Source organism: Triplophysa dalaica, chromosome 18 (genome assembly GCF_015846415.1).
Source record: "Triplophysa dalaica isolate WHDGS20190420 chromosome 18, ASM1584641v1, whole genome shotgun sequence".
Taxonomy (NCBI): Eukaryota; Metazoa; Chordata; class Actinopteri; order Cypriniformes; family Nemacheilidae; genus Triplophysa; species Triplophysa dalaica.
In genome coordinates this window covers 8,089,161-8,103,550 of record NC_079559.1, presented here as the reverse complement: position 1 = coordinate 8,103,550, position 14,390 = coordinate 8,089,161, and the positions used below count along the sequence as shown (strand labels likewise).

At 37.6% G+C, this 14,390-nt stretch overlaps 1 protein-coding gene across 2 annotated transcripts; it reads left to right on the top strand.

Moving 5' to 3' along the window:
- Positions 1 to 6,708: 6,708 nt before the first annotated feature.
- porcnl (porcupine O-acyltransferase like) lies at positions 6,709 to 14,079 on the top strand. Of its 2 annotated transcripts, none has more exons than XM_056773068.1 (13): positions 6,709 to 6,940; positions 8,797 to 8,970; positions 9,378 to 9,570; positions 9,764 to 9,807; positions 9,897 to 10,078; positions 10,718 to 10,848; positions 10,975 to 11,100; positions 11,211 to 11,311; positions 11,393 to 11,469; positions 11,914 to 11,977; positions 12,138 to 12,223; positions 12,350 to 12,460; positions 13,589 to 14,079. In XM_056773068.1, exons 2-13 carry the CDS (start codon positions 8,835 to 8,837, stop codon positions 13,685 to 13,687), a joined length of 1,350 nt encoding a protein of 449 aa, XP_056629046.1. In that variant the 5' UTR covers positions 6,709 to 6,940; positions 8,797 to 8,834; the 3' UTR covers positions 13,688 to 14,079. The 2 variants fall into 2 exon arrangements, with proteins under 2 accessions (XP_056629046.1, XP_056629045.1); XM_056773067.1 differs by having other exon boundaries at positions 6,711 to 6,936.
- Positions 14,080 to 14,390: the final 311 nt, after the last annotated feature.

Sequence of the window (14,390 nt, the reverse complement as noted above, 5' to 3'; positions counted from 1 at the left end):
AGACACAGAGAGTGACTGGAGGGAATGGAAGTGCAACATGAATTCTAACAATATGCTCATTAATTATTTACACCCCTGGGGAGAGAACGAGAAAGAGAGACAGGTTTCATATCTGTTCCTGATGCTTTTACGTTCTCTCTGAATCTGTAACTTTTCTATTTGTTTGTTGACCTCACTGTAACCTTCTGGTGTTTTGGCGGCTCCATTCGCACCTTCAATCTCCACATCATGAATAATACACGGTTAGCTTCATGAATCCCCTAGAGAAAAAACGTCTGTAAACTGTTGAAAAAAGAGACATGGCAACACGTTGCTTATGATTTCCATTCAGTTCCTGAAGAAACCTATTAAGGAAATCTGCTTTCCATTCACAGCGCTTCACAACCTCTCACGGCACGATTACACCCAAGCCATCTGGAAACGTTGCAGCCAAAAGAAAATCAAAGAAAGCACAAAGGTAGAAGAAAAGAGAGAAAGGTTGACAGAGAGGTGCGTACTACTGTAGGGAGCGTCCATAAAGATAGTAGATAGTGAGGGATTTGACAAGCAATTATAGAAGTCAAAGAACTGTTCTACCTGCAAAGTGCATTCAGAAGAGCAGAAGAAAGAGTACAAGAGAGAATGGTAGCAGTTATTAAAGTCTGAGAGATGGGGAAAAGAGGTCAATATTGGTGGGATCTAGAAGAGATGGGGAGAAATTGCACTTTTCAGAGAAGACTATAGGGTTATAGATTATTGCCCTGAGGTCTGAAGGATGAGAAGATGTCTGTGTCTGCTTGTCTAATTAACGGAGAGATTTTTCAAAGAAACAGCAGGTGAATTATTCTTAAATGTGCTTGACTTTAGTACACCAGTTGTACATCTTTTTACGAGTAATACAATTATTTGATAAAAATGTCTCGCTTCAACCATTCACAATGTGTTTCTGTAAAAAGCCAACAAGGATTAACGACTTTTTCGTGACAGTGTGTATCTCACGTTATGGATGGAATGTGCCGTCTCATATTAAAGACCCTTTGCAATATGTTGCCGTATAAAATTCATTAACTCATGCATAGCTCATGCAAATTTATTGTGTTTCCAGCAATGAGATCACTTGGAGTCCCGTTGAGAAGAAAATTCCACAACGTTCTTCGTGAAAGCGGGGGGAGGAAATTTTCCAGAAAACAGCCTGAGGACAAACCTCGTGCAGCCACACTCTCCAGCTAAGTTGCGAGCATTTATCAATTTAAGTTGCAATGAATTAAACAACTGTAGGAGATTGGTTTTCACATTCTATGCATAGTAACAGGGCGGAACCAAATTTATAATTAGGAACCCCGTAGTCCAAAATCTTTCTAAAAATCTTTTTGATTAAAAATGTATAGGCTTCCGACGGTGATATTGAAATGAATATGCTTGCAATTAATCAGAATTGTGTTCATGCATATGACCCTGCCTGTGAAAACTCAGCTAAAGTAAATTTTGGTGATTGGCTACACGTTCTTTACTTTAGTTAGAGTGGTTGAAATATTACCTGAGTAAGGCCATATCAAGGATTGAAATCATAGTGAAAATGATGATTGAAATCCGACTGATGTTCGTTATCTCAATTACATTATGAGACTTTAGCCTGGAGTTTACAGACATATTCCTCGCTTTTTTTAGCTTGCTTCCAAACCAAATCCTGATATACAATACGATACCCCCAGCACAAATATTCCGAAGCTCAGACATTACCCAAGACGCTGGAAGAAGTCCTCCCAAGATTTATGTCTGGGGGAGAGGTCAGTCGATGGAGAGGATCTTAAAGATGTCACAGACTGCACAGAGACATCACCAGTTACAGGCTGTTTTTTCATATTGAAAGTTATTCAACGTCCAGATATGATCTGACATTTGTAGATATCGACCCGAAGCTCTAATTAAAAACGTTACCACACAGTGTAGTACAACGTATAAATGTGAAAGATCTGTTTCTTCCACCGCTTTTCGGGGGGATGGGATACATGAAGAACGAATAGGAGAGCAAAGCCTGGAGGTATGTGAAGTGGACAAGATGGAGATTGGGGGTGGATGGAGAAAATTGGGGGAGGAGAACGTGGTGAAGCACATGTGTAATTGTGGTTTCGTGGCTCAACCTCTTGTTCATGAGGGACAGATTGATCGGTGAACTGTTTCATATCCCTGTTAAAGTGCCAATTTACATACAACTATCAGTTTATTCTATGGTCAGAACTTTAGATTGAATCTATCATTTTATTCAAAATGTATCTTTATTGGTGTCCGTTCACAATGTTCTTATTCCACGTTAGTATGAACTTCCTCAAATCATCAGAGACCTTTTGACCCAGACAGATATGATCAATTCCAGCGCTTCCCTATTATTGAGCCAAACTGCTCGTAAATAAGGGCACCTCTCTTCTCTCTGGAGGACAGATGTAATAAGCAGAACTCAGTCAACTGCCCTCAGGCCCTTAAGTCACGTTCTCTCTCCAAGGGCGGCACTGTGCGGTTCATTTAATTACCCAGCATTCCCGATACATTCCACATCTCACATCTGTATGAAGTGAACATGTGCGACTGGATGACAAGCATGTCCGATTGTAATTAATATTTTCCCTGCTCAGCTGATGTGTGTCATTCATATTGGGCGAAGGCTCCGGCACATATGTGAAGGTTCTGAGCAGAGCTGGGAAAAAGGGTCTAATTCATCAAGTCTTTTACCTGTCTCATAAGGGTCACTGTGGGGGAAGGGAGATGGTGGTCCGCATGTGCTTGGATGCTGAGAATGAACCTCGAAATCCCAGGAGTATTTGAGTTGAAAGGAAAGAGTTGGTCCAGGCTTGCTTTTATTCAGCTTGGGCTTTACTGTGATATGGGAAACAGAGACACCTAGCGACTGATAATGTAATTACAGTTACGTAGCTGGAGCCGGTGCTGCTACATTATGGGCAATTAAAAATGCACTTACTTGATTTACAGTTAAGCTAACTAATATTTATGTTTTTTTCATAAAAAACGTCATGTTTGAATATTGCTTGAATTAGAAACTGCTTTTGTGAAAAATATTAGGATGCTGTGACATGAATAATTAATTCATTATTACATCATTTCTATACACTGTGCATTAGTCAAGCAATGAATCTCTATGAATAAATACATTTCTTCATAAAAGAGTGAGTAATCTTTGTCTTGTGTTATCTTTGCTTGGACTGTCTGTATCTAACAGTCCAGCTTTTTAGATCAGAATAATTAATAATGTCTTGACATTTAAATGGGTTTCTTGTCTATTGACAATGCAGTCAATACAATTTACAGAAACAGGAATTCCAGGTAATGAGAGACAGCAGTCTTGCATAAAGGAGCTAAATTTAGACTGAGCTTTTCCAGTGTCATATGCACAATTACCATGGAAACAAGTGTGATAGCGTGCCTCACTTGTAGCTCAGTGGCAGTTGCAATGCATTTTAAAATCAACCATTGCAGGAGACACATGAAAACAGCATTACGAATAATTTAATTGTATGTAATTAATTGTGTAAAGCTCTAATTTGTTCAAAGTAATAACATGGAGGAGAATTCAAAAATCATTTTAATGATGTTTAACATAATTATGTTGGATAGTTGTTTAATGTATTTAGTTTTTTTACCTGAATGATTTCAAACATAAATTATGAAAGACAATATGGTGTCTGAGTTAAAAAAATGATTTACCGAGCAATAAAATGATGTAATATTTGTATATTGTTTAAAACCTTTATATTGTTTTTGCTTCTGTGGAACAGTTTTTGTATCCTGTAATGGAAGTCAGTTGGTTCAGTGTTGTCTGGTTAACAACGTTCTTCAAAATATATTCTTTTGTGTTTTGTAGAAAGAAAAAAGTCATACGGGTTTGGTATGTGGGTGAGTAAAGGATGAACGAAGTGTCAAATTTGGTGAACTATCCCTTTAAATTTTGAGCACAGTCCAGACATGGACTTATCTTATAAATAAAGGTTGTAGACACATGGAATAAAGACACTAATAAGGAAAGAAAAAGTGTTAAATATTGCATTTGCAAATACGTTTTTACTTTTTATAGGCTTACCACAATAACCTATAAACAGAGTTTCCAATGTTTTTGTGAAGGCCCGTGAATAATTGAATGAAGTGAATTTACTTTGTAAACATTTACGTTAATTATTTCACAATAACACATTTATTCATAATCGTATCCCTAATAAAACGCTGAAAATGGCTCCGTTTCTATCTCTTGACTTGTCACACTTTTAATTGCGAATTATATTATTTCAATCACTTAAATATCATATTTTTAATCTAAAAGGCATTTTGTACTTTGCATCACTGGATAATGTCGGAATGTGTAAGGGCGGTTTGGCAAAAGTCAGGTGGTTTCAGCCTCACGTGATAACAGATCCAGCACTTCACCCATCTAATTGAGTTAAGCAAATTTGTGTTGTTAATGCAATGCTCTCACCACTGAGCTATTCTCTTCAGTAATCCAAAATATCCATTGCCTAAAGGGTTTTACTATTATGTATCATTTAGTCATTTAGCAGACGGTTTTATCCAAAGCGACTTACAATTGAGGTCAACAATCGAAGCAATATATTATATATACAATATTACTAAAGCATAACTAAAATTTTTTGTTCTGTCTTAAGCAGGATCGCTGTGCAGAAAAGACTGGATGATAATATAAAGAATGAAGTGAGAACATGTTTCAACAACCCAGCTATTTGGTTTATAATTATTGGTATAAGAATAGGATTAGAGCAAGACATGAAACATTTTGATTTGCTTGACATCAGTAGGTCATGTTACGCACAATTATCATAGGACAAACATTTTACAAGCATTCTGTTTAAAACGTACATGTTTATAATATATAATTTAATTTACAGGAACCTCCTCAATACATTTGTTTAAATATTTATTTTGCTATTTTAATGTATATATACAGTAAATACTTCTAAGAATTTGATTGTCTAGAGTCTAGACAGTTCAATTTAACAGCCATAAACACCAAAGTACTTAAACACCTCTGTTATACTATCTACATTCACGAAATACATTTTATAAGTCCATCACATATCATATATACCACATGGTAATCCTAAATTCAAAGGAGAGAAATACTGCCCTCTACCGGTTGTTCCGATTTACTGAATAAGGTTGCTGGTTGCTAGTAACACACACTTGTGAGCCTAGGTATGTATTATTAAGTTGTTTTCTATAAACATCGTAATTTAAACAATGCTTGAAAATACTAAATATACTAAAATACTACTTGTTTTCCGGCACACCCCGTGGTGCAACACGATCTCACCATCCAATTTGCCAATCACTCCTTCCCAAACAGCCATGAACCTCGATCATATTTAAAGAAAAGCTGTCCTTCAATGATCACATTGCAAAGACAACGCGGTCATGCTGATATGCCTTATCCAACATTTAAAGGTTAGAACCTATCTCACTGAGCCTGCGGCACAACTCCCTGTCCAGGCCCTGGTAATCTCAAGGCTGGATTACTGCAATGCTCTCCTTGCTGGTCTTCCTGGAAATGCTATCAAACCACTCCAGCTGGTTCAAAACGCAGCAGCACGCCTCGTCTTCCAACAGTGTCACCCCTTTTCATCTCTCTCCACTGGCTACCGGTTGAAGCCAGTATAAGATTCAAGTCACTAATGCTTGCCTACAGGATCTGCACCGGCATACTTTCACACCCTCCTACACTCCCACATCCCATCAAGAACCCTGCGTTCAGCAAACCAACAGTGTCTTGTATTGCCTTCTCAAAAGGCCAGTAAATCGCTTTCCCGCTCATTCATCTTCAGAAACTCCTTCCCGGTGGAACATTCCTCCTAATTCAATCCGGTCAACCACGTCTCTCACAACATTAAAAAAAACTAAATCTCTTCTGTGAATACTTGAAATACAAATGAGAAAGAAATAAAAACTAAACCTCTCTCTTTCTCTCAACAAGTATTGGTCTGCGTGTTGTTGAAACCAACTTTGTATTGGCGTCTATTGTATTACTGGTCCTGTATAACATATCGCTTTTTGCTTCCTGAACTCTCTGCAAGTCTCTTTGGATAAAAGCCTCCGCGAAATGACTTAATGTGAATGTAAAGTAGGGGTCACAAGGCCCAATTTCCCCAAATATGCTTTTTATGAGAAATAGCGTATTTAATCAATAGGCCTAAGTGAAACAAAATATAAAAATATTAGTTACGCAAAAAAAATGAAAATAGAAAGCCATCAGACTTTGGAATGTCCCCCCCTCGATCGTGATCCCTTAGATGATTATGTCAAATAAAAACCAATAGTAACCGCATTAGGTTAGGACGCATATTGTTTTTCAGGCTTTAAGTTTAGGATATTTGTATTTGTCGAAATGTTGTATAACAGAGGCTCCACCTGAAGGATGAATTATGATTATTATTATTATATTGCGCATCAGCTGGACTGTGAACACCGCGTCCACAAGACAGCTGCGTCTGCGTCAGTGAGAAGTGTTTTGTTTCACAGTTCATGCATATACTACATACAATGCTTTTCAGTACAATTTCTCTCAGGGTAAGTCTGTTTTTATTTAACATTTCAATACCGACACAGTATTTACTATTTAAAGCCCTGAACGTGATATACAGTCAACAAACACTGACATTTGTGACAATTGAGGATCGAATTACAAATCAAAGCATTCTCCCGCATGGCACAGGCATTCGTGCACTGCTCCCTAGAGGAAGTGATCACACACACCGAGTCAAGTTTGGTTGATCTCCGGCATGTTCACTAAAGCCGTTGCGTCTGTCTAGTGAGTCGCAGAGATGTTTGTGCTCGTGCTAACGGTATGGAGAGGAAAGCTGGACGACGGATTTTAACAGGAGAAGAATCTCATCACTTCCGGGTGTAACATTGTAGCGCGGGATAGCAGCTGCACTCCTGAAGGTTGGTAAGAACCGTCTCTAAGTACATCAATGAGCAACGCGTTCATAGTCTAGTAGTAATCGACTAGATGCGTCTATATCAACTCTTCTAATATAGTTGCAAGTTCGTCACCCTTAATGCATTATATATTGTTTTCGCGATCAGATCAGATCAGATCATCATATTGTGATCTGAAGAGGCGGGTTTTTGCAAAGAAAGCACATCTGTCCATCACACACAGGTCGTCACTGACTAAAGCGACACTCGGTGATCCACATATCACAGGGGTTTAAACAATTTTATGAACGCAAACTGACAAGTGATCATGCTTACTTTAGGATAACTTACTTGTTAAACTATGTTTGCAATCTCAATCTGTCAATACTAAACAGTTTGTAGTTTTATAACAATAAAACTAGTTGTAATAAGGGGAGCATTTTAGTATGCACTGTCGCTGTTTGTCTCAATCCAGAGTTTTGGACATTCCACAAAATATCATACAGGATTTAACATTATGGTTTTTTTTCATGAACTGTATTAAAGGTCTATTATATGAAATTTAGCATCATCTAACGGCGAGGTCGCATATCGCAACCACCGTTCCTCCTCACTTTCGAAGCACTACGGTAGCTTACACAGAAGATTTAACGTTTTCACAGTGTCACGTTTTCGCTTTATTGCCGAAGGAGATAACATTTACGAATCACGCTCTGTAGAGCAGTTTGTCTGTTTAGGGCTACTGTAGAAACAACATGGCGAATTCAATGTAAGGGTACCCGCTTTGTATGTAGATAGAAATAGCTCCTTCTAAGGTAATAAAAACATAATGCTTCATTATGTAAGGTCTTTATACACCTCTGAAGACAGTTATGTACGTTATATTGCATTTCTGTCAATATATCCACCAAAAAAGTAAGTAAGTAAGTCAAATGTATTTATAAAGCACATTTATCTCAGCAGAGCTGGTCACAGTGCTAAACAGAAATGTTGTTAAAAACATAAGTAAAGCAAAAACAAACAATAAAACATAAGTAAAATCAATTAAATCCCTGGGAATAAATATAAGTTATCCACCTTGTTTTGAAAGGTAAACTAGAAGGTTGTCGGGCGGCAGTTGATTCCAAATACGGGGGGCGGCAGCTGACAAAGCCCTGATTTAAACATGAACGCAGGACAACTGAAAAGCCCTGTCAGAAGATCTTAAATATCTGGAGGATGAAAGAGGAGTAAGAAGATCTGCAAGATAAGATCGGGCTTGACCAATGAGAGCTTTAAAAACGAATAGCAAGATTTTAAATCTAATTCTATAATAGACAGGGAGCCTATATATGGTGGCCAGGATGGGTGTAATATGATCAGTTCTCTTTGCTCTGGTCAACAGCCTTGCAGCAGCATTTTGTACTAACTGTAAATGTGCAATGGATGACTGAAGGAGTCCCGAATACAATGAATTACAAAAATCAAGGCGAGAGGTATTCAAAGCATGAATGACTGTTTTCAAGTCATGAAAAGACAAAAATGTTTTCAGTCTTGACATTATCCGTAATTGATAAAAACTGTTTTTATAACACCAAGATTCCTGACCTGTGACGAGACTGAGGAAAACTTTTGAAAAAAATGTTGGACCTTAAACATATCTTATCCCTGTTAACTAGTTTATGTTGGTGACATTAACATCAACTCAAAATGCAACAAAAATGTCAACACTGAAGAGCAAATATGTTTTGTTTACACGGCAAAGCACAAGATATAATATTAAGTGCTAATGCACCACTGCCATGTTACATCGCTGTCACATCAGGAACTATTTTACACTTGACCCAACATACGGTTAAATTGTTAAATCATGCAAGAAGATAATAGTCTGTGTCACTTTTCCAGAGCCTGTCTGTGTGTAACATCATTCAGAGGACGTCGCAATGGACTCATTTGGAAGGCAGGAGTTTCTTCAGGCTCTAGTAGAGGGCTGCATGCTGCCCATTGCCCAGCAGGGTGTGGAGCAGGTTTGGCAGCTCCTGCTGGTGTGTCTTCTGTGTCGAGTCATCTGTAGACTAGGTGAGTTTATCATGTTGGCCCATGGCATAACCTCAACCCTTTAACATCTGTTTCGCTGACCCGGCAACCTGCAAAGAACAGGTCCACTGTATTCACGCTTCCAGTGTCTTTAGCGCAGCTGCTTGGATGTGTAAATGGTTCACACCTCCCCCCAAATAAAACTTTTTAACTTGTTTGTATATATGGGTAATTCTTTATGTTATTTTTCTAAACACAAGATACTTTACTATCCCTACTCACCTTGTGGCCCACATTTTGCCTTATAACTAACATTAATTACTTTTTGTAGTTGACAGTGTGTATATCAGTGAAAGCATCAATTCTTGATTAAGTCAAACCCGTGCTGCTAGTCGGTCCATCTGTTGAGTCTTGGTGAGGCAGTCTAATGCTGTGTCTCTCTGTGACAGGTGTGTCATGTCATGTGAAGCATGTTAGTGTGCTGGCAGGTGGCCTGTACGTGTTGTACGTGTTCTTTGAGTTACACATGATGTGGGTGATAATACTGAGCCTCCTGTGCTACCTCATCCTGCTCCTCAGCATTACCTCCAGAAGCAAAGGCGTCTTCCTGTCTCTCGTCATCCTCGTCTACATGCTCATGGGGTCTGTCACTGAACACCTGCATTTTACAGATAAGAATGTAGAAAAGTGGTCCAAGAGACCATTGTTGCATTTATCCTTAACGATGCATAACAATAACAATATATTGTATTATATACATAATGCATGCATCAAGTAATTTATAAAAGTGTTCCCTAAAACACTGTCTCACATTCTTTTTTTATTTTAATCATAGCGAGTTACACATGATTGATGCAGCAACCTGGCATAAGATGAGAGGTCAGTGCCTGGTTTTTGCTCCTGTTTTGCCTGCTGTGTTTAATCATTTTCATTAAATGTTCATTCCTTACACTTGTTTACGTGTTTAGGCTCTCAGATGGTGGTTGCCATGAAGGCCATATCATTGGCTTTTGACCTCGATCGAGGTGCTGTGTCCTCTTTTCCCTCGCCGTTGGAGTTCATGGGATACCTCTGCTTTGCCGGAACCGTCATCTTTGGCCCGTGGATTAGTTTTTCCAGTTATTTAGATGCAATTAATGGCCGAAAAATGGTAAGAAACATTGTTATAATTGTCTTTTTTAATTAAGTGTCCTTTTAAACTGGAAATAAACTTTCTGAGATATATAATGTCACAAACTGTTTTAAGAATCTGTAATCCTTAAACCAATTGTTGTTCACTTTTTACAGCTCAGGAAAACCCAGTCTCAATGAAACCTATGATATTTAATGTACAAATACTTTTATTTATCACATTGCAACATTTTAATACATTTAGCTAAAACAACTTAATGTCTGTCTTGTTTTGTTTTTTTAACTTATTTGATGTTTTACAAAGAGACTTACATTTGTTCAAAGCTGTTTTGTCTGACCATATATTTCATAAATCTAAAGACAACACAAAATATTTAGTATGAAATGTAGAAATAATACATATTATAAATAATAATGTCAGGAAATTCTAATATGTTTTATATGCCATGTCACTGACCCTTTTTGTAGACCGCCCAGGGGTTCAAACAATCTCCCACCGTGTCCTCCACAAGCACACATACACACAGATTTTGACATGAAAATAAATTAAATTAAATGTTAAGTGGAAATTAATTATTTCTTTGATGTAGAGAAGATAAGGTTTATCTGTGCCAGACACGTTTCTCATCAGCAAATGTCTTCTTTTTCTCTCCTGCAGACTGTTGCCTGGTTTGGGAAGATTGTTCTGAGCTTTTTAAAGAGTCAAATTTGCCTAGTTATTTCAAACTGTATTGCCCCTTATCTCTTCCCATACTTCATTCCCATCTATGGTGATGGACTGCCTCGTAGGTGAGCTTGATCCGCCCTGACCCCCCTGGCTGTTTTGTGTGAAAATAAAATGGCTAGTTTGAATGCATATATTTTATTCTCTTCATCTTCTGTTTCATTTTCTTGTATTGCTTTTATTGGCCTCAGGTGGCTTCGTGCATATGAAATTGCAGTGTCCTTCCACTTCAGTAATTATTTTGTCAGCTATTTAAGTGAAACAACCACAGTGATGGCCGGAGCTGGATTCTCTGAGCAGAAAGACAACCTCAAATGGTCAGTCATATGCATGCCAACTTTTTATATTTCCATCTTTTATTTTATTTTGTAAAAAAATTATTTGTACAGTAATAGTGTTATTGAGATTGACGTTTTATCAATTAAAGGGATATTACAGTAGCTAAACCTCTGAACGTGGAATTGCCGAGGTCCATGGTCGAAGTTGTCACTTCTTGGAATCTACCCATGTCTAAATGGCTAAACGCATGTAAGTGTCTTCATTTGTGTCGACTCTTTTGTACACGTTACATATAAATAAACAAATGTTCATAAACATTTTTGTATACAGATGTCTTTAAAAGTGCACTCAAACTTGGCACTTTTCCTGCCATCTTGGTGACCTACACAGCCAGTGCACTGTTACATGTGAGTAGCACTTTTAGCTCTTTACATTTTCTGAAGGCTGATTGGAGCAGAATCAAGTTCCATCTGTTTAAACAGATAACAGATGTGTTAGGGTGGAAAAAAACACCTGGACAAGAAACCTGTTACCTTCTAGTGTGAAGGCTTGGAAAAACAATATTTTATCATGACCCAGATATGCACTGCTTCCTACAGGTGGCATAAAATAGATTTAATCACAGATGCCTATTTTGTACCCTGAAAGTCTAGTTTTACCTGTCGGGTTGTGACATGGTGTTCAACAATGACAACTTGTGTAGGTTTATAATCATACAGTACATCGTAACACATTTCCAGTTAGTAGTAAGGTGAAGACATCTGCTGGTGAATAATGGACATTGCATTTTTTCATTTATTTTAAGTCATGACCTTACAATCATGAGTTCTAACCCCTGTGTTCTTTGGCAGGGTCTCAGCTTCCATCTGGGGGCAGTGCTGCTATCTTTGGGATTTATCACATATGTTGAACATGGTAAACTATATTTTTCATTTATTCAGCTTCATTAAATAAATCAATAGCCCCATGACATTAAACATCTGTGTGGTGGAGCTCCCAGCTGTCACTGTTCTAACCACCAGGACTGAACTCTTACCACCTCACTGAATACTGACTTGTTATTTATCTTTTCTAGCACTGAGAAAGCGGTTGGCTGTGATTTTCAAGGCATGTATACTGTCAAAGCGCTGTCCAAGTGACTGCCCTCACCCAAATAAGAAGGTACGCTGTTTTTCTGAGGTCTGGGGCTGTTACTGTAGTTTTGTCCTTTCAATGTAATTTAGAGTTAAATCTTTAACCAAATTCTATGTGATTTCATAATGTTTTGGATTTGGTTTTTTGTCGTAGACTGTGTGGGTGTATGGTGTTAACCTGCTCTTCAGTGCTTTATCAATATTCCACCTCATGTACCTTGGCTCACTGTTTGACTCTGAAATGGACAACATGAATGCTGAGGAGGTGAGCATTTCTTAGAACAGTCTTTGTCATTCGACATTAGGAACAGACTAAGTGGGTCTCATTCACTAATAAGGAAAGGCAAGTTTATTTATAGCACATTTCATACTCAAGGAAATTCAAAGTGCTTTACATAAACTGATGGACAAAGCAAAAATAAAAAAATACATGAATAAGTCATCTTTAAAAAGCAGATGATTTAAAATTACATATACAACTATAGAAATTAAAAGACAATAAACTTGATTTAAAATGTGTGTGTATCTAAAAAAACTAAGGTCAGAAATGACACCAAGATGTTTTAATTTACTTTGTGTCTTTAGACCTAGAAGGTATGTATTTACTTTGTTAATTTCATCCTAGTTACCAAATACAATGACTAGAATTTTGTCTTTATTTAACTAAAGAAAGTTTTGACACATCCAGCTGTTAATTTCATCAATGCACTAGCAAAGGGAGTCAATAGGCCTGTAGTCATTGGCTGAGAGGGCTAAGTACATCTGAGTGTCATCTGCATAGCTGTGGTAAACAATTTGGTTCTTTTTCATTATTTGGCCAAGTAGGAGCATATGTTAATTGAACAGGAAGGGCGCCAGAATTGAGCCCTGTGGAACACCACATGTCATGGGTATCCACTCAGATTTTTGGTTGACTATGTTCAATAATTAACCACCTCCTTTTAAGGTACGAGCTGTCCTGAACCATTTTAGGACCAAAACAGAAAGCCATACCCAGTTTTCAACTTCCTTCCTGTAATGACTATCCAGTTTAAATGACATATGTAAGACGGCTTGGGTGGAGCATCTCCTAACTCCTCCCCTTCAACCATCAGTCTTCTGCCAGTTCCATTTCAAAATGCAATTGCTGATTTTATACATCCAATCAAATCGCAAAAACGAGAGGCCACGGCCATTATATTTCTCATTAGAAATTCCATTTCACTTGGAAATGTGTCAAAAAACGCACAAATTTGTGTGTAAGCATGCTCGGTGAATGAGACCCATTGTTTTGAAGTGACTGTATTTTTTTGTATAAAGACTGAAATAGCATGAGAAATTAAATCACTGGAAAAATATGTTTATATTGCGTAACGCTGTATCACAAAATGTATTTCTATGTTTCTACATTTAGGGTTATATGGCCAGTCACACTATTCAGAAATGGTCAGAGCTAAACTGGGCCAGTCATTGGGTGATGTTTGGCTGTTTTGTGTTTTACTGGCTCATTTAAAGCATACCATAGTATTCAGAAATCAAAGGACCACTGTCAATGAACTAGCGGAAGATGTGGGAGCATTTAGCTGCTAAGATACCTTGGACTACAGCCAGAGCAACTTCATCCACCCTTCTATCCTTTTCCTGGACAAGAAAAAGTGCCTTTTTGAAAATCAAGTTGTTACGGGAATCACGTTGTCATATGAACACTTGTTCTTTTAATATTTGTAAGTACGCAAAATGATCATGAAAGTGTATTAATATGCAAACTATATATCATAGCATCCTTTTGTTGTCATTTTGTCTGACCTTAGAATTAGTAGATTGATTTAGTGTTACATTGTCATTTAATAGCATATGTCTTGGGCCTGATATGTATGTCTTTTCAAATAAAATGAATTTTCATGATGCATGGCCATTCCCTAAGCCTAAGGCATTTCACAGACATTCCCTGAAATAACCTGGATACTTTACTCAAGGTTACTTTGTTCTTTATCATTTAGCATTAGGATTGTTGTCATAAGATTATCACTCATGGTGATAAAGCGACCCTTACAATATATAGGGTAATGTGGTGTTAAGTATCACTCAGAAAAGATTTCTTTGTTGTGATTGCATGACACACAATGGAAACACCATGTACTCCCAAAAATAAGACCCAGCCATTGTAACATGTTTTGGTAGATTTTGCATCTGTTATGAAAATGCATCACACTTCA

Excerpts from the sequence above, each read along its gene's own strand:
- porcnl (XM_056773068.1), top strand. The coding sequence starts at position 8,835 with ATGGACTCATTTGGAAGGCAGGAGTTTCTTCAGGCTCTAGTAGAGGGC. Across the intron at positions 11,470-11,913 it reads CAGCCAGTGCACTGTTACAT|GGTCTCAGCTTCCATCTGGG; the intron begins GTGAGTAGCACT and ends GTTCTTTGGCAG. Across the intron at positions 12,461-13,588 it reads ACAACATGAATGCTGAGGAG|GGTTATATGGCCAGTCACAC; the intron begins GTGAGCATTTCT and ends TTCTACATTTAG.